At 40.5% G+C, this 18,341-nt stretch overlaps 1 protein-coding gene across 2 annotated transcripts in view; it reads left to right on the top strand.

Annotated features, from left to right (window-relative positions):
- Positions 1-18,341, top strand: part of stxbp5a (syntaxin binding protein 5a (tomosyn)) — an 88,641-nt gene that overhangs the window by 52,689 nt on the left and 17,611 nt on the right. For both annotated transcript variants that reach the window (XM_056405216.1, XM_056405217.1), the window contains 8 exons: positions 1,004-1,087; positions 9,432-9,555; positions 11,054-11,132; positions 11,838-11,992; positions 14,180-14,252; positions 14,474-14,621; positions 16,647-16,714; positions 18,163-18,203. In XM_056405216.1, the coding sequence (XP_056261191.1) occupies positions 1,004-1,087; positions 9,432-9,555; positions 11,054-11,132; positions 11,838-11,992; positions 14,180-14,252; positions 14,474-14,621; positions 16,647-16,714; positions 18,163-18,203 (772 nt within the window). The remainder of the gene's footprint in view (positions 1-1,003; positions 1,088-9,431; positions 9,556-11,053; positions 11,133-11,837; positions 11,993-14,179; positions 14,253-14,473; positions 14,622-16,646; positions 16,715-18,162; positions 18,204-18,341) is intronic.

The following is an 18,341-nucleotide window of genomic DNA, read 5'->3' as shown; positions in this document are numbered from 1 at the left end:
CTTCACCCTGGCCTCAAAAGCATTCGGTCTCATTTAAGATCCTACAAAGGTCGAGATGTTGTTACCTTGGCGATAAATGACTTTTTGGCGTTGCAGCGAGAGCAGACAATCAAGGATTGTGTCTGTTTTTTAGCATCATGTCGCTTGACGATTCAGTGATTTTGTCAGCAAATGTAAATGAAATGTGTAATGGAAAACCAATTTTGTAAAAAAAAAACAAAAAACAAACAAACAACAAAAAAAAGTATTGTGATGATAAAAATGTATTTCTGAGGTGTAATGAAACTTTTATTTGATGAAATATCTTAAGCTTGCTTTTTCGACACTGCCTTTGTTGATGCATTGTCACGGTCAGCGGAATACACCACATGCTCCATGTGTGTGTGTGTGTGCATCCGCGTCCATGTGCGTGTACATAATACAAACAAATCTGGGACCCACTCATAATAAATCGCTTTATAGTACAACCCTTTGTCAAAAACTTCATAAACTGTCCAACCAGTAGACATTCAGATCAACTATAAACATAAATGTTTATTTCAATAAAAATGCCTCAAGAATAACTTATTATTCTTTGCTGTATCAATCACCCTCAACATCACGTGCTCATTGTCGCAGCACAAATCGTGTAGAGGTTTGAGTTGGTGATTTCCATTGTACAGTTAAAATATGTATATTTGATCTGCTTTATTGGCACATATTTGAATTTTCAGGTATTGAGACTATGTTGTTTCCATAAATAAGTCTTCAAAATCAAATAACAGCCTTATCCTTCCTGTTTCTAAAAAATCTCTTTGCATGTTCGGTTAGCATCTCTTGTGAACCCAGGCGGGCAGGTTTCTCCCTGAGCCACTGTCCCCTACTTACACCTGACTTCCTTTCATGCTGTGCGTGAATGTCAAATGTATTACTTCTTTCTCTGCCCATGATGGGGTCTATTATATCTCCTCTCTGTCATCTCTGCTACCTATCTCTCTGACTGCCTGTCGCTCTTCCTTTCCAGCTTATAATTGGATTTGAGTCTGGGATCGTGGTCCTGTGGGATCTGAAATCAAAGAAGGCCGACTATCGCTACACTTACGATGAGGTAGGCAAATCCTCCCTATTTTCTTTCTTCTCTAACAGCTTTCAGTCACACGCCCCCCCCCACTTCTGATCTACAGAGTATCTTTTAATACAGGAACTGGGGATTAAATCACATATTCATGAGCTGATGTGAATGCAGTTGTGCATGTGTGTGCATGTTAGAGAGTTTATTCCTAAAACAAACCTGGAGTTTGAGATAGTTTACTACAGCTGACGAGGCTTGTGAGTTGAGCATGTTTATGTAGATCACACATACTGTACATACAGACACCTCTTTGGGAGTGAGTCTCCTCTCTCATCTGTGTTTTTAAAAGTGATGATGGTACAAAAAGAGAGTGCTGACTGAGAAAGAATAGGACTTTCTACTTCCTGTAGGGAAGAGGGTGACAGGGTGGTCTCTATAGCAGCTCTAATGTGTTGTTTAATGAAGATAAAGCCGATGTTTTGGTTTGCCAGAGAAGAGTTTTTTGGTTTTTTTTTTTTTTTACAGCCAGTTTTAAGCAAACCTGCCGACTGAATCTGAGCTATCCAGCAACGAAAAGAATGAAGAAGCTCATCAAAATAATTCCTCAACATTAGCTACTCCTTTAGAAAGTTGGAATTATGAAATATGGGAGTCACTTTGCAAAATGAAACCTTAAAATCAGTGTCTTTTGTTGGCGCTTTAGTAACTAAAGAACACGTTTTTTCGCAGTAGTGTCAGTTACAAAGAACAGTTTGTGAAATGCATTTTTTTTAAACAATGTTATGATTTATACAGTACAGTGCCATGTGTTCATGTCTCTTGAGTGAAGTTGCAAGGTTGCACGGTGATTTTACTTGCATATTATGGTTGTAAAAAGGGCAACTTCATTTTGTAAAAGGTCCACCTCCTTAAAGCACTGAGTCATGTGGTTTTATTGGCTTCCCCAGAGGCAATAGTGTGTGTGTGTGTGTGTGTGTGTGTGTGTGTGTGTGTGTGTGTGTGTGTGTGTGTGTGTGTGTGTGTATCTATATCTATAAATAATGAAGACACAACAATAAAACATAGACACAGTGTCAGAGCTGCTTCCATTCCCTCTGGATCTGGCATGTGTCAAACCTAGAGTGTGTCATGGTAATTTAGCTTGACTGTGGTATATTGATAAAAAAAATCTGTATTTCCTCTCATAATACATTACCTACATCCATTACAGTTAACATCACAATCCACATACATCACTGTCCAAGCTGTCTGTTATTTGTTGCCCTCAATGTCTTAGTTCCACATCTAGTTGCTGTATTTGGATTGTTTTGTGATCCATAATGAATGTGATCAAATGTGTGACGGACTGTGGTTTCTTGGTGGTTTTGGAATTGGATATTCGGAAAAGCCCAAATACAGCTAATGCATGTGTTTCTGCTCTGTCTAAGCACAGCCTGACCTTTCATAACCCATGGTTTAGAGTCTTAGTGGAAACTGAATATGACTATGAATAGGAGATCTCATTCATAAACTTGTCATGGAGGCTTAAGCCAACTGAATGGCTTTGGGTACCAATGTGAACACTCACTCACTCAAACACACACACACGCACACACACGTGCACACAGTCATCATGTACACGGTCATAAAGTGATGTCCATAGTGCTTAGACACAAAGCCAAACCACCTGTTTAAGACAATTATGATAGTTGTAACACTCACGCTGGTGCTCACCTCATCGGCAGCGCTGTGGTGCTGCAAGCAAGCTGAGATAACAAGAGTCACCGAGGACGACATAGACACAAAAATTCGAGTGTTTTGTATGTTCAGTACGCAAGAAACTCTCTCTCTCCCTCTCTCTCTCTCTCTCTCTCTTCCTGTCTCTCTGCCTTTGCTCTGTCTCCCTCTCTCCCCTCAGATAAGCTAATATCCTCCCGCTGCTCCTGGGGCATTACAGTCTCTAGTATTGAATCTCCCAAGGGAGCTCATCTCTTCTCTCCAAACCCCTACAGTTACACCTCTCCAGAGACTGGGGGTTGAGTGGGTGGGAATTTAGTAGGGATGGGGTGGGCTACTGCTTCTCCTTTCGCTCACTATGGTTTACACTGACAAAGCAAAGCAGCCTGCAGCAAACAACCGCCCTGTCATCTCTTTCAGAATGTCTTGGGGTTATTCCCCTGGTTAAAATCTCAGAGTCAGATATCTTTAAAGTTTAATTTGGCCCCAGACCAGCCTTCAAGGGCACTGGAGACAATTCTTGTGTTCTGCCGTGCTGCATCACTAGTGAAATGTGGTTATGGTTGCTCCATGACTTTTTTAATAGTACTGCTGTGGACAGTGGTGTAGCCAACACTAATTAAATGGACTGAAGAGAGAGTGCCGTGGGAGATGAACACACCAGTGGCTTTGTGGGGGAAAGGGTGGGAGTTATAGACAAAATGTAGGCACTACATTTGTCTGTTTACAACTGAAATGGCTCTTATATTCTTATATACTGGCCTCTGTTGATTGATGGACTGATGATATGTTTGTGTTTATTTATATATATATATATATATATATATATATATAGTCTGCTCACTTAAGCATAGTAAAATCCAGGATTTCTGGTTCCTTACCAATCCTTACAGTTTTTGTCCCATAAACTCAACATCAGCCCATGATGATAAGGTTTTTCTGTATCTCTCTCTATATATATCAAAATATTTATACAGTATGTCACGGAATGTCAGTAGTGTAAAAGCATATTTCAAGTGTTGTGTTGAACTTTATAGTCTTATTTGGAATGATGACAGAGACAGTGAAGGCTGAAATGTCCAACATCATTATGGTTGCTATGGAAACATGGGTCTAATTTGATGTGAAGATATAGATGTTTTGCTTTCCTAAGCTCATTTGTGCCATTCAACATATATTTATCATAATTATGAGTTATTTGCAATGCATGGATTAGTTGGTACAATCAGAATCGTTTGGAGTCATTCACTGACATCATGAATGTGTGCAAACTCCATCTCTGTTAAACCTCAGCAAACAATGCTGCTTGGTGAAATAACTTTTCACAGCTATCAAATCCATTGTGAGCTATAGTCTTCCCGCTGTGCACCCTTTTCCCTGCTGTGTGCTTTCATTCAAACACTATTTGCCTAGGAGCTCGCCGCCAAGTATCAAAGTTGTCGACTGAAATGAACAAGAAAGGTTTTCTTCCTCTTCTTTTCAGCAGCAGAGTAAGGCAGCAGACCATGGAGTGATGGATTCAGACTTTGGAATGAGCATGTCTTAAAGCGTAGTTTAGTTTTGATGGAAGTTTCTGGATGTTTAAATAAGTGAAAGGCAGTCTATGATTTCAAAGGATAGACTCAAATGGTCTGCTGGCTCCTGTGTTCTTGGCGCATTCATAACAATTTTTGCAAACTTTCTCACAGAACATCAGCAAGTAGAGTGCACCTAAGGGAAGTAATGAAATTGTTTTGACCCAAATGAAAGCAGCTGTTAGACTGCAGAAGTGTCAGCAAATTGGGGGAACTTAACCTGGCTTCCAGACAACAACAAAGTTTTCTGGCGGAGCGCAGACATACAGCACAGAAGATAAAACTTGTGTTTGTACAAGATCTCAAAGAGCTGAGAGAGCACGACTTCCACTCTGTGTCTTTCAGTGGATTGTCTATTATTAGCTGTGGATCGGCAGTATGGGTTTCCAGTGAGTGCTAACCAGAGAGCATCCGTCACCCTGACCCTGCTCCACTCTGCTCCGTCTGACTCAACACCTTGGTCTGAGTCTGGCTCTGACGAATGGCCGGAGTCCCTGCTTCCCTCCTGTTTATCTCCTGGTGGCCATTGCTCACTTAGTGTTTTGTATCTGTTTGAATGAATTTCTTGAAAAGTATATCATGGATAATTTTTTTTTTGTATCAAAGTACCAAACTCAAACTCAATTTATTCAGCAGTTTGTACCCAAAAAGGATCTAATTTCAGAAACTGGATACCTTCATGTCAAACATGTCATACACACATGTAAGTAAGCACAAATGCAACTCACAACATGGTGTGTAAAAATATGCACCAAAACACAAAAACTGTGGAGTAAAATGTTTGCTTTTATTTGTCCAGGAGCAAGCCTCAACTCTCCAAGCTATCACTGAAGGCCACCATTAACACAATAAAAAAGTGCAAAGTAATTCCCACAGCCACTGCTCATTAATAACTTCCTTTCCAAGCAATTCATTCAAACAGATTTTTGGCTATGGAGGAATTTGTGTTATCGGCAAATGTTAAAACCAAACTTTAATAATGAACAACCTGATGGCATTTCGAATGCTGGATGCAGGTTCAGTCAGATTTAAAACAAGTTGTCCTAAACTAATCAGTAGCACTTATTGAATTTAGTTCAAAATGAGTGATATCCATACTGGACAATACGTTACAAGAACATATTCTTTTTGATGGACAGCTCAGTTGATTCTATTTGATATGTCCTTGTGCCATAAATCCCTCCCATTTGAAGTATTTTCTTTGCCTCTAAGACCTGTTGAGAATACAGACATATAACTTAACTATTCATAGCTGATGGATCATGGTGTCAAGTCTGCCGCAATATCCATTAGTGGATAGAATATCACTCTTTATATGATGGTCAGTCTCTGTGGGGCTCTATCCATCAGGAAGGGCTTGATGTTACTCTTCATAATACTCGCTCCTGCTAGAGAAAAAAAAAAAATCCCACACACAATTCTTGCATTCAAATTATTTGTTAATTTAATAAAACATAATTCCTTGCAGAAACAAATATATCGAGGTGTTTATTTTGTTAGCTGGAGATCATATTTCTAACCATGTTAATCACTCTTTTGGTCTAACACTGTGGTCCAGGATAAAATATTGGCTTCCCATCAATTTTGCTACAGGCATTAATGGTCTCCAAAGGTAGAATCATAATTTATTACCACCTTTACTTTTTGGCCTAGCTACAACGAATTAAAAAAAAAAAGTCCCGTCATCATGCTAGCAACTCTGTGAGGCTGTAACTACAGTATACCCATGCTTCAGACCAAATGCTAACGTTAGCATGCAAACATACGGATGTTCTCAACATTACATTTCCTGCTCCTATCATAACTGATGATTTTGGATCATCTTTTTTAATATAGAATAATATAGTATATAATATATATAATAATAAAGTCTTGACTGGTCAATTGAAGTTCACATTTGCTTTGCTTCTTTCAGGGCTTATATAATAACCGTAACATAAAAACAGAAACAGAATGGATTTCATGTTCTAAAACAAAAAAAGGATTTCTCTATGGAAATCACTGTTGACATACTTGCCCTCCAATGCTTGTTTTTTAGATTAAGCCTTTTTCGGTTGAATGTTTGTCTACTGGAGCTGAGTTACCATTGCTGTGGGAGCCCGTGTGTGTGTGTGTGTGTGTGTGTGTGTGTGTGTGTGTGTGTGTGTGTGTGTGTGTGTGTGGATGTGTGTGAGGCACTTCAGGGCTAAGCTGTCTTTGTGCCCCAGTGTGACACAATGCTGGCAGAAGCTATTTTAATTAGGGCTGTGATATGCATGTTTAAGTGTACGTCTGTTTTCCTTCACCAATCTCCATTTGTGTGCGTTTCATCTTCGCCGTGACCGTGTGTGTGTGTGTGTGTATGTGAGATTCTAATAAATGTTGACTGAATTCTCTCATCCCCCAAAGACCAATCTGTGAAAACTGACCTATAATAAATCATGAAATTAGTCTTTTTAATTGGTATTGTTTGATATGATGAGTACCATGTGTTTCAATTATCCTACTTATTTTCCAATTAAGCACAGTGCATTGTTCCCTCTTGGGACTGTCACAGTGAACAATTCACTGATAGATTTCTAGTGCTCAGTCTGTCCCCGTCAAGCCATGTCTGAATGGAAATTCTCACAAAAGTGTGATAACGGTTAGTATTTAGCAATTTCTTGATCTATAGATCAAATTCTTCATCTAGGCTACAGTCAACGCAGAGAAAAACATCTTAGACCCTCCTCTTCAATCCAAACTTCTGTTCTTTATTGAAATGTCTATCTATGTATAAATAGAATTGGAACAAACCTGCAAGATCAAACACTCCCAATTGCAACGGTGGACCTAGATCCCCAAGTATGTCTAATTATAAGTACAGCTTACACAGTCAGGGATAAATCACTTCAGTTCCAGAATGTGGGATGCTAAAAAAATTTTTACAGAAACGGAAATTTGTTCACAATGCATTCATGACGCCTGCGGGAACTACATCAGCACCACCTGCCACTGCAGACTGGTGAATCACTTCTGGCAACAAATCATTGACAAACTACCTTTCCTTGTAGGCCCCTGCATCCCACAGTCCCTGCTGCTTTTGCCTATAAGGACACACACCTGCCACCAGCTTAAATAAGGCGCCTAAGCCATTACTCATTGTGCATTTTTCCAAGAAAACAAATGATTGTGAATAGGTAATCGGGAAACTCTTTGAGGTCGTGAGAGGGAATGAGTCATTACCTGCATAATGAGATACCTTGAGTCAGTTTGTCTATGGAGCATGATATCACGTGACCATAGCTCTGACTCATCGAGCTCACGGTGACCTGGAGGAAATTCTATATTTGAGATAACCAGGATAAGGAAACCTTTGAAATTTCTCAAACATGTGCATCCAAAAACATGCACCCCAGGAAACCTCTGATTGGTTCTTATTTGGATACAAACTCCAGTATCACTTTATTAGTTTCATCTTTGTGAGTTTAAGATCTGGCTTATATAAAGGATGACATAACTTACCAGCAAGCAAAACATGGGGTTCATTACCCTCCACGACGTATAAACATGGGACAGGGAAAATTAGATGTGTTGTGGTGAGCAAATCACTGGTGTCGCATGAGCACGAGCCGACGCTGGTTCCCCGACACACAGAACCAGTCATGACTAATGAAGCACTGAAGGCAAAATTGATATATAATGTACACCGAAATAAATAGAAACTACAATTGGAATAGAGTGACTTAACCTGACCATGTGTTCACATCGGCATCGACGGCGGGGTCATCATTCATTTCAGATGTGAGACAAGGAGCAGCATTTGGGAGACAAGGTGACAAGGAAAACCAGTGGCAAGTTAAACTGTCAGTAATGAATGGAGCTTTAGCCAGAATTGCATAATATTGAACAGTGCAAGATGGAAAAGAAGCAGTCAATGAGAACGACTGTCAAAACAAGCGTATACAGGGAGAACATTTTTCAAAATAAGCTATACCAAATTCTAGCCATTGTCATTGTCTCTGAAAGAAAGAATATTATGTCTCAAGCCTTGTAAAAGACTGCTTCGGAAGCGGTTGTGAGCTCCACACAAATTTGGTGCACGTCGTCATATTTACTTAATGTCAAAACATTTGCTGGGTTTAATTATGAGCTATGAAAAGGGCATCAATAACCGAGGTTGCCCTTTCCTGGTGCATACTTTGGTCATGATGTGTTTGTGTTTTCAGTGATTGCTTGTCAGTAGATAAATCATGAGCCGGGCTAACAACAGCAACAAGACTGTTCAGATGATGCGGAAGATGAGAGGACAGAGGGGGCACCGTCTCTCCAACTCTTGCCTGTCTTTCCTTATTTTTCTCTTTATCTGTTTGCTTGTCTCTGAATAAGTTTCTCCATTAGGTTGTTCATTTTTTTTCACCTGCGCCTTTGTCTTGTTTTCGAGGACTTAACTCAAAGCCCTGTTAGCGTCTGTGGATTTTCCAATAAAAACTGTCGATATTAGAGTTGTGATTATTTTTATTTAATCTTGTGCTTACATCTTAAATGCACATTGCTGAGGAACTGCAAACCTCAAACTTTCATTTGTGATAATCTATTTTCCCCTTTCTGCTTCTTCTCTTCTTTTTGAGTTCTCAACACAGACTAACTAAATACTTTTATATCGCCTTAAATCATAATTAGCATCTCAAATCCATGGCTCCAAATGGCACCGGATCAACTGTGTTCCATTTATACTGTATTTTGAAGACAAAGTGTTTTCTTTGAGAGAATAGGTATCTTTATGAAATAGGAATTTTGAATTTATAACCATGCTAATTTACCCTTCCTCTTATTTAACACTCAGCTAATAGTTTATATAAAAGCTTCTTCTAACATATGCACTTATGCCACATTGGAAGTCAGGGGCCAGAGCCTTTTTCTCACTTTCACCATCTGTTCAAGAGTATATAATCCAGAGTCACTGGTGTTTAACCCACATATGAACATTAGGTAGCGTATGGCTGTGGCAATGCTACAACCTCTTAGCGTATGGGAGATGGTGGCACATGATGTTTGATCCTGCTGGACCACTGACCCCCACCCCAACCCACCCCACCCTACCCTCTTGCTTCCTCCCTGTCGTTTCCTAGGCGATCCACTCAGTTGCCTGGCATCACGAGGGCAAGCAGTTCATTTGCAGTCACTCAGATGGAACTCTGACCATATGGAACGTCAGAGGCCAGGGCAAGCCGATACAGACAATCACCCCACACGGTAAGGAGGTGGAGACACAAACACACACACACACACACACACACAAACACACATATACATACACAGGGGCTGTGTCTGAAAGCACTCCCCAAGTCATTCATTTCCTGCTTTTCTGTTGTTTCTTTTTTTTTTTCTTTTTTTTTTGGGGGGGGGGGGGGGGGGTTGTGTGTGTGTGTGTGGGGGGGGTTATCCTCCATAAACATCTAAAACGTGTTCAAGTGAAACAGTCTGAGACAAGAAAATTGCAACTTGTGATGAGGGGTTGCTATTGGACATTGCTTTGTATTGAGGGGTGTGAAGAAAAAAAGTTGGAAACCACTGGTCCAAATAAAATGATTGATAGGTGCATCCATTTTCATATCAAGTCCAAAAAGTCTGATTTCTTATATACCACTTATGACACAATACAAGTTTTACAATACACGTTACCAGTGCGTTCAGCTACCTCTGTCAGTAACATGAACCACTTTTCTTTGTAGCCCTCCCTCAAAAGTCTTCCTCCTCACGCCTCCCTCATCGTTTTCTCATTTCAGTCAGAGGATTATTGTCAGTTCAATTATGCCCTGCCTCTGTTTGCTTTACTTTGTGTCTGCACGCACATACATTAGTGCTGGTGCTCTGTTTATTTCCTGCAGAAAGCAGCAAGTCTGCTCTTTTGAAGATGTATTTTAATCCATACTCCTCTGCGCCCCACCCCACACACAACTACTCATCCCACAGAGCACATTGACTGTTCCCCCAGATGAAGGGACCTGGAAGAAATAGACAGAGTGTGTGAGAGCGACAAATGGACAAAGAGAGTAAGAAAGTCAGAGAGAGGAACAAAGGAAAAAAAACAAAAAAAACAACAACTTCTAACCAGTTTCTCAAGCTGGTTTTATGTGTAGGGGACTGCGGAAAGGATTTCACCACACAGGCTTTTTAATTAGTTGTTGCTCCCACTGCTGCATGCATAATTAGTTTGGTATTTAATGAGCAATTATGCAAATTCCTTTGACAGGTTTAAGTAAGGCTTATAAGTCTTCCTTTAATTGTCTTTTTAGATATCTGTTATTTAGATGTAGTTATTAAAAGTAAGTCTTTATTATACAGACCTGCCTTCTATAACCTGCCTGCTCTGTTTGGCCTGCTTCGGTAATAGTTCAGATATATTAAGCCACTTATTGCGCATTCTGATACAAAAATATGCGTAGGTAGGCACACGTAAGATGGATGGGCAAATTTTCCTCACATGGACCTCCCGTCAAGTTTAAATAGATGGATTCTGTAAATCATCCATGAGCGTCACACCTTCTTTGCATGTCCCTGCCCCTGCATTTCTCTTTCTCCTCTCTGATGTATAGGCCTTTATTATTGTCTCGCTTCTCTTTTTGAGCTGTGTTTTAAGTGCAGCTTAAGGGGGGGAGGGGGTTGAGATGACAGGAAAAACAAGAAAAGAGAGGAGGTGAAATGGGAGTGAACTGGCAAACTGAAGTAACTTCTGTCTGTGCTATTTTAGGAAAACAGCCCAAGGACGGGAAGAAGCCAGAGCCTTGTAAACCCATTCTCAAAGTGGAGTACAAAACCACTAGAAATGGGTAGGGTCCCTCACTCTCTCCCTCTCTCTCTCTCATATACACACAATGACATACACTTACAAACTTACACATATGCACATATGCTTGGGTGAGATCGTGCTTAATTATACACACTTGTTGCAAAAGACACAACAAAGGTATTTACAGGGTTTTAAAGCTGTCGCAGCGGCAATGTGAGTTACAAATGTGCATGTACCTTAGACAAGGACTGCCCACAACTCAGTCTTATGTCAATCCAGCAGAACCAACCAATTTCTTAGCAACAGGCTTTCTTTAGCCTTAGCCATTAGGTTGTTATTTCCTATGTAAGCGATAATATACTTGGAGGTGTTTTGGTACAGAAGGAAGGCAACGCCACTCCTCTTAACCTGCTTCTTCAGCTTCAGCCCTGTTATTATTTTTGTGTGTCGGGACACCTCAGAGTGCACTTCACAGTCACTACAGAAAAAAATCTTCTGCAATAATAAGTATTCTTTTTTCAAGTTTATATGTAGTTAGATTAACTCATTCTTTCTGGTAATTGGTGGCAAATGGCAAATCCATAATGTCATGATGGTTACCTGCTGTTTAATGTATCTTCTTAAATAGCCCTCTATATAAAAAAAACAGTCAATTTTTATGCCTATGCTTTTGTGTGTGTGTGTGTGTGTGTGTGTGTGTGTGTGTGTGTGTGTGTGTGTGTGTGTGTGTGTGTGTGTGTTCCAGGGAGCCCTTCATAATCCTGTCTGGTGGTCTGTCCTACGACACGGTGGGCCGGCGGCCTTGTCTGACGGTAATGCATGGGAAGAGTACCGCTGTGCTGGAGATGGACTATCCTATAGTAGATTTCCTCACACTCTGTGAGACACCATACCCTAATGGTAAGTGTGTGTTTGGTGTGTGCATGTCTGTATGGGGATTGTCATCATATCCTCCTTTCTGGCAATGCATTACACTTATGCACACACACACACCTTTCTGTTTTTTAATTATGTTGGATTGCTTGCCCTTGTGTTTGTGTGTTTCTGTAATAAATATGAAATTTCCCAAGGGGAAGGATCCTATTTCAGTTTCATTATCCAACACACAGAATATTACATTTTCATTTCATCTTTTTGTACACAGTCACCTTCCATCTAAATTAAATTATTGTCTTATTTCCTGTATTGACGCGTCAACAGCTAAAACAATCCAGAGTGGAGATGAATGGTATGGGACCCTGTGTGTATGTAATCCAGTATGTAAACTGTGGTGCAGGGTTATCTGGTGCATATACAGCTACAGGAAGGATTAGTGAGTTATGTAACAATGGTGACTTCATTATATCACTGGCAACCTGATGTCACCACCAGCTGATTTCATCTGGATAATGGACATTACTGGGTCTTTGGATTACACAATACATGTCTGGCTGAAAGTGTGCGTGTGTGTGCACACGCTTAAACCAGTGTTAGTGTCAGTGTAGAGGAGGTTGGTAATCCATGATGATGTGGCTGAAGATGATGCAATGTGCACACCATTGTGACAACAAATGGCATAAAGACAAAGTATCTGATTAAAGCACATGCTAGTACAGGCAGAAGAAGTAGTAGAGATGTACAATACTCGGACAAAGACTTATTAAAACTGAAGTGTTTTTAAACTAAATTTAGCTTAGCTTTCAGACAAAACACTTGTTTTCCCACCTTGTTGGAAATAAAGGTTAGTTACTTTTATTATATATTTTTAAAGCTTAAAGCTGCTATTATCAATTAATTACTTAAATTGCAATTTTTCTGTCTTTTAGCCCATTGTTTTGGTTTTCCAGCCATCAGCTTTACACTTTGATTCACCCCCCTGCCCTCCTAAGCATCCTTCTTTCTCTTTATCATAGAAAAAAAAACCCTTTGAGTAGCTGATTTGTGATTTCTTTGGCTCTTTAGCTAAATTAGCAGTGAAGGGGGCCATAATTATAGTCGCTATTCCCTGCTCCCAAATCCTGAAAGTGACAGACATGGCGACAGTGATGTGAAGTTGCATAACGATTCACAGCAGAATGTGGATCACTTGTAAGGCCAGCGCCGAGGAGGTGAAAGGAGCAAGAGAGTGAGATGTGTGGCGACAACAGTTGTCAAAGTGTTTTAACCTTGGTGTACTCTGACAGTCTGGGACCTGCCACACTGAACAACAGATTGTTCTCCCAACACCATTTTACACCCACACACCTCAAATAGTACATATTCCTGAACGGTAGGGTGTGTGAGGCTATTTCCAGATCAAATATCCAAAAGAAAAAAGGGGAACAGTAGCAACTGTCTATACATAATGCAAAGTCCTGTGCTTTATTACTGCAGTGGACCCAGACAAAGCTTGAGGGCAGCAGGTGATTTGAGGTTAGAAAGGCAATCTTGTATTTCCTTCCTTTCCCATCAGTTTTGTCAAGGTGCCCTTTAGCCATGTGTTTAACCCCCCAGCTGCTCCAGTTAAGTGGCTGTCAGCAGAAAACAGTTCTGGCCAACTTTCCTCTGGGCATGTGATCAGTGTGAATCTATGAAAGTGGAGCAATCTTTGCATGCATTCACTAAAAAATGTTCTGGTTAGCTGGATATATTAGTATTCGATATATTAGTATTCGCCTCCAAGACAAGCGAGTGAGTCTTAACGCTTTTATAATGCCGGAGTAGGACAGGAGACATGATGTAGTTTACTGAGCAGCATGGTGAAATCTGTCCTGGCTCCACCGCTGTGCCGCTGTAGATGATGCCGTTACATTCATTACAAGAGTTTAAAATCTATTACAGGGAGACTCATCGTAAGGTGGCATATGAAATTCTACTCCTGAATAAGATTCATACAAATATTTAACCAGAGCAATATCCCCCACAGTTATAAATCACATAGATTAATAAATTTAAAGCGTTAAGCATTCCTGCCCTCACATCTTCAGGGCACAGATATGATAATAACATTTGCCATATAAAGTCTGGGAAATTCCTCCCCTGTGGTTTGCAGGTTCCAGGGGAGTTCTCTCTCAAGAAATTACAGAACTACTTAAAGTCTGGCCTGATGAATGGCTTGTCTCTGTGCAGATTTTCAGGAACCTTATGCTGTGGTGGTCCTTCTGGAAAAGGATTTAGTGGTGATCGACCTTGCACAAAATGGGTGGGTCTGACTTTTAAATCACATATCACAGTTGACCTATTAGTGCTTGTTATCTTTATTATATATTATCTTTATTGCCTCTACTTTACATCACGGTATAACTTATTGTCGGGAATCTTATTCTCTAGTTTGCATGCGGGACTGGATGAGACTAATGCACTGATCCTGAAGACAGAATAATTTAATGAAGAACGACTCTGTCTGTGCTCTCTTGTTCACAGTTACCCCATATTCGAGAACCCCTATCCTCTGACTATCCACGAGTCTCCTGTGACCTGCTGCGAGTACTTTGCCGACTGCCCTGTGGACCTCATACCTGCACTTTACTCTGTTGGCTCGCGGCAGAAACGACAGGGCTACAGTAAAAAGGTACATGTACTATATAGGAAACCTCTACTGTATGCTGTAACACTGCATCCTATTGTTTACTGATGACCTTTTTTTTATTTATATATTTATTACTGCTGAGGAAGCCAAAATAGAAACATTCAGAAATCATTCTCCATAATTCCTGTAGACAAATTTTACACATTCCCATGTTTAACTGACCTGCTGTGCAGTTAATAAGTCAATTCCAAACCCAACTTGACCCGTTAATATAACACCTGGCCCAGAGTTATAGGCGCAGAGCTGCTGCTGGACAGTGAAGGCTAAAGGTGCATGATAATAAATTATAAAAATGAAGGCACTGATAGCTCATTCAGGAGCGGAGACACCCTCCATAATTCCAGTGCACTGCGTTCACATGTATTTCCCTCTGCTCGGAACCAACTCAGTGGCATAAGTGCACACTCACGCCTCTCTTTACATGCTGCTGGCACAGCTCTGATATATTCATTACATATTTAAATCTTTAAATGAGAAACTGGGGTTTTATATTAACTGACCTTGTGCGTTTTTTGAAATACTAACAGGTAGATGAGTGTTTTCAAACATGCAGAAGTTTAAAAGTTTAAATCATTAAGCCTGTAACTATAACCAGCCCTGCTGATATTCCTGCAGCTGCTGCACCATTATACATCAGCTGCCTGTGAATTCTACCATTTACAGTGTATTCGGGGCGATGTATAATAATATTTGGGGTGTTTTCTCCTCTTTCTGAGAGACCTCAGGCTTTCTCCCTCTACCTCCTGCTTCTGTATTCCTCCTTCTAATAATGTATTCAGCCTGTGATCTACGCTGCACCCAGCTGCGCCTGGTTGCGCAAGTTGCTGGTCATACCCATTTATGTTCGTGCTTGGAGAGTTTGCTTGCGTTTGCATCTGCGCTCTATTTCAGAAAAATAAAGCCCACAGTCTTGTTTCTACACCTTGCACCAAATTACACACTGTAGTTCTTTCTGGGAAACTTCATGGGAAATTGCCATGAAATTGCGGACCTGTTAAAAAAAGTGAGACTGTGCTGCTACAGAAAAATCGCTAACTGCTCTGTGTCATCATGGAGTGTACTTATTTAAGCAACAAATTACAACTACTTCACTCACAAAAGAACTCTTTGAACACACACACACCTTCAATTACACCCAACATTGAAATTTTCTTTCATGTTGTATGTAGCAGTGCCATAAAAGAGCTAAAATCCTAAATGAGAATATTTCAATGTTGCACACTACACCCTCGAACCATCCTGCCGTACACCAAGAACAACAAGCTCACACGATAAAGGACGCTTTAATACGTCACTCCACATAGTACATTAATTTGTATTAGTGGTACTAAAGTATATTTCTCAATGTTTCCATGAAGCCAAATGGAGTATATAATAGTGTCATATTACCTAACGATCCACCACTCCTTCTGCACACCTCCTCTCTCCTCTCATTCTCCTCTCTTATCCCTGTATCATCTAAGACAGACCCCCTGCTCTTTCAGCCATTATGTATGTCTATGTTCTTTTCTCTGTCACCTTGTTCTGGCTTTCTGTCGGAAATGTCAGCATGTACTGACCCAAACTGGCTGCCTGGCTGCTGCTTTTCCTTTTTTTTGTTAAGCGAAGGCCTGGCTGAGCTGCAGGAGGGCTTTCTCACATAAAGATCACCATGAGTCATCCTGGTGACCTTTGTATGTCTCAATGTGTTCAAAACCAAAACCCCCCCACCAACACACAAACACACACACACACACACACACACACACACACAAACACACTTTCAGATGGCAACACACACACTCATCGAGGTGTATAATCTACTGTATAATTGCAAGATGTACAGAGAGGATTTCCTGCCTGCTTTTTTCCCATGCACGCTCACACATTCACAGTTTTATCGCGCCATCTTTTCCCTAAAATCAATGTTTCTATTGACACGCTACTTATTGACAAAGCTTTACTCCTTCCTGTACTCTCTCATTCTCTCTAATGCAATGTGTGTGTGTGTGTCTGCTGTCTATCCAGGAATGGCCTATTAGTGGTGGAAACTGGGGTCAAGGCACACAAAGCTACCCAGAGATCATCATCACTGGGTAAGACAATACTGATTTCATTAGCATTATCATTATCGTCTCGCCGCAACTCAATTACTTTCACCTCTCCTGCACTGTCAGGTCAACGCAGCAGAGGAGCCTGTGTTAAAACATTTACTGTAGGGCTTTATACTCTCCAATCATGTGCACTTTGTTCCATTTTGATGTTTATTATGGCCACACTAAGCTGTCAACAAGAGGAAAAGGGGCGTTTTTAACGCAACACACACGCTGAAGAAGTGACATTGAGGTATGGGTCTGGCAGTAGGAGGCTCTCGCTCCTCTCCTTCCTCCCTCTCTCATGATGTATTACTATTCTGTCCAGGTTTCTCTCTCTCTCTCCGTCTCTCTAAGAGTGCAACAGCCTGCAAAATATTTCCCTCCCAATCCACTCAGCTGAATTGGCAACAAAAACAATAAGGAGTGAAGAAAAAAAAGAAAATGACAACCAAAATACGTGTTATTTTCTGACAGTGTTCTTTTCTGTGACATTATAAAAATGGAGAAGCTGTCGGGTCTATCGCCTGCTGATGAGTGTAATCCTCTACACACTCATTACACATGTGTTCAGTTCATTTTTAGGGCAGTTATCAATATGTGGATAACCAAGTGAATTTACACTAAATGGCCAAAATTGTGTTGACATATGAACATTTCACTTGATTCACGTGATTGGCAAACACGTCATGCCAAATCCGTGGGCGCTAATGTGTTGCCGTAACAGCCTCTGCTTTTCTGGGAAGGCTCTCCGCACGATATTGGAACCTGTTCTGCAGAGATTTGCTCCCATTCAGTCACAAGAGCTTTAGCGAGGTCTGGCACTGATGCCGTGCGACAAGGCCTGGCTCAGGTGTCGGATTGGGTTGAGGTCATGGCTTTGTGCCGGCCAGTCGAATTCTTCTGCACCAAACCTGGGAAAGCGTTTCTTTATGGACGCCACTTGTGTGCGCAGGAGGCATTGTCATGTTGAAACAGGAAAGGATTTTCCCTAAATTGCTGCCATGAAGTTGGAAGCACGCTATTGTCCAAAATATCACTGTATGATGCAGGATTACAATTTCCCAGAGTTGGGACTAAGGGGCCTTAAACATTAAAAACAGCCCCAGATCAAAAGTATGTGGACAAGGATGTCCGTATACTTTTGGCCATATAGTATACTTAGTTATTCTAAAGGAGAAAATGGAGACTAAACAAAATGTTTTGGTTTAAATATATTTAATTTGTTTTGATTTTCTACATGGACATCAGATTTTTGTTGCAAGTGCCGTAGAACAGCAGAGTAATTCAAAAATGTTTTTGTGAGTAAAATCGATATTCTAGAGATGTTACTTACAAAACTGCATTTTTTTAACTTTTATCTGTGAAATTGTGAGACAGCAGGTAGCAAATTTAAACTCATCTCATGGTCTTTCTCTCTTGTTTTTCTTTTTTCCCCCTTCAATACGCAGGCATGCTGATGGAACCGTGAAGTTCTGGGATGCTTCTGCAAGTGAGTCCTCTCAGCGGCTAAGCTTTATTTATTCTTTACTACTTTTAATTAATTATTGTCTGGAATTTTCAGACAAACAGCAGACAGCAGAGGACATTTTGAGCTCCAATTAAAATTTGAAATAACAATGGTAGATAA

Source organism: Seriola aureovittata, chromosome 19, assembly GCF_021018895.1.
Source record: "Seriola aureovittata isolate HTS-2021-v1 ecotype China chromosome 19, ASM2101889v1, whole genome shotgun sequence".
In the NCBI taxonomy this organism is placed as follows: Eukaryota; Metazoa; Chordata; class Actinopteri; order Carangiformes; family Carangidae; genus Seriola; species Seriola aureovittata.
The sequence above is the reverse complement of the archived record's forward strand: the minus strand, read 5'-3'. Positions and strand labels throughout refer to the sequence as shown.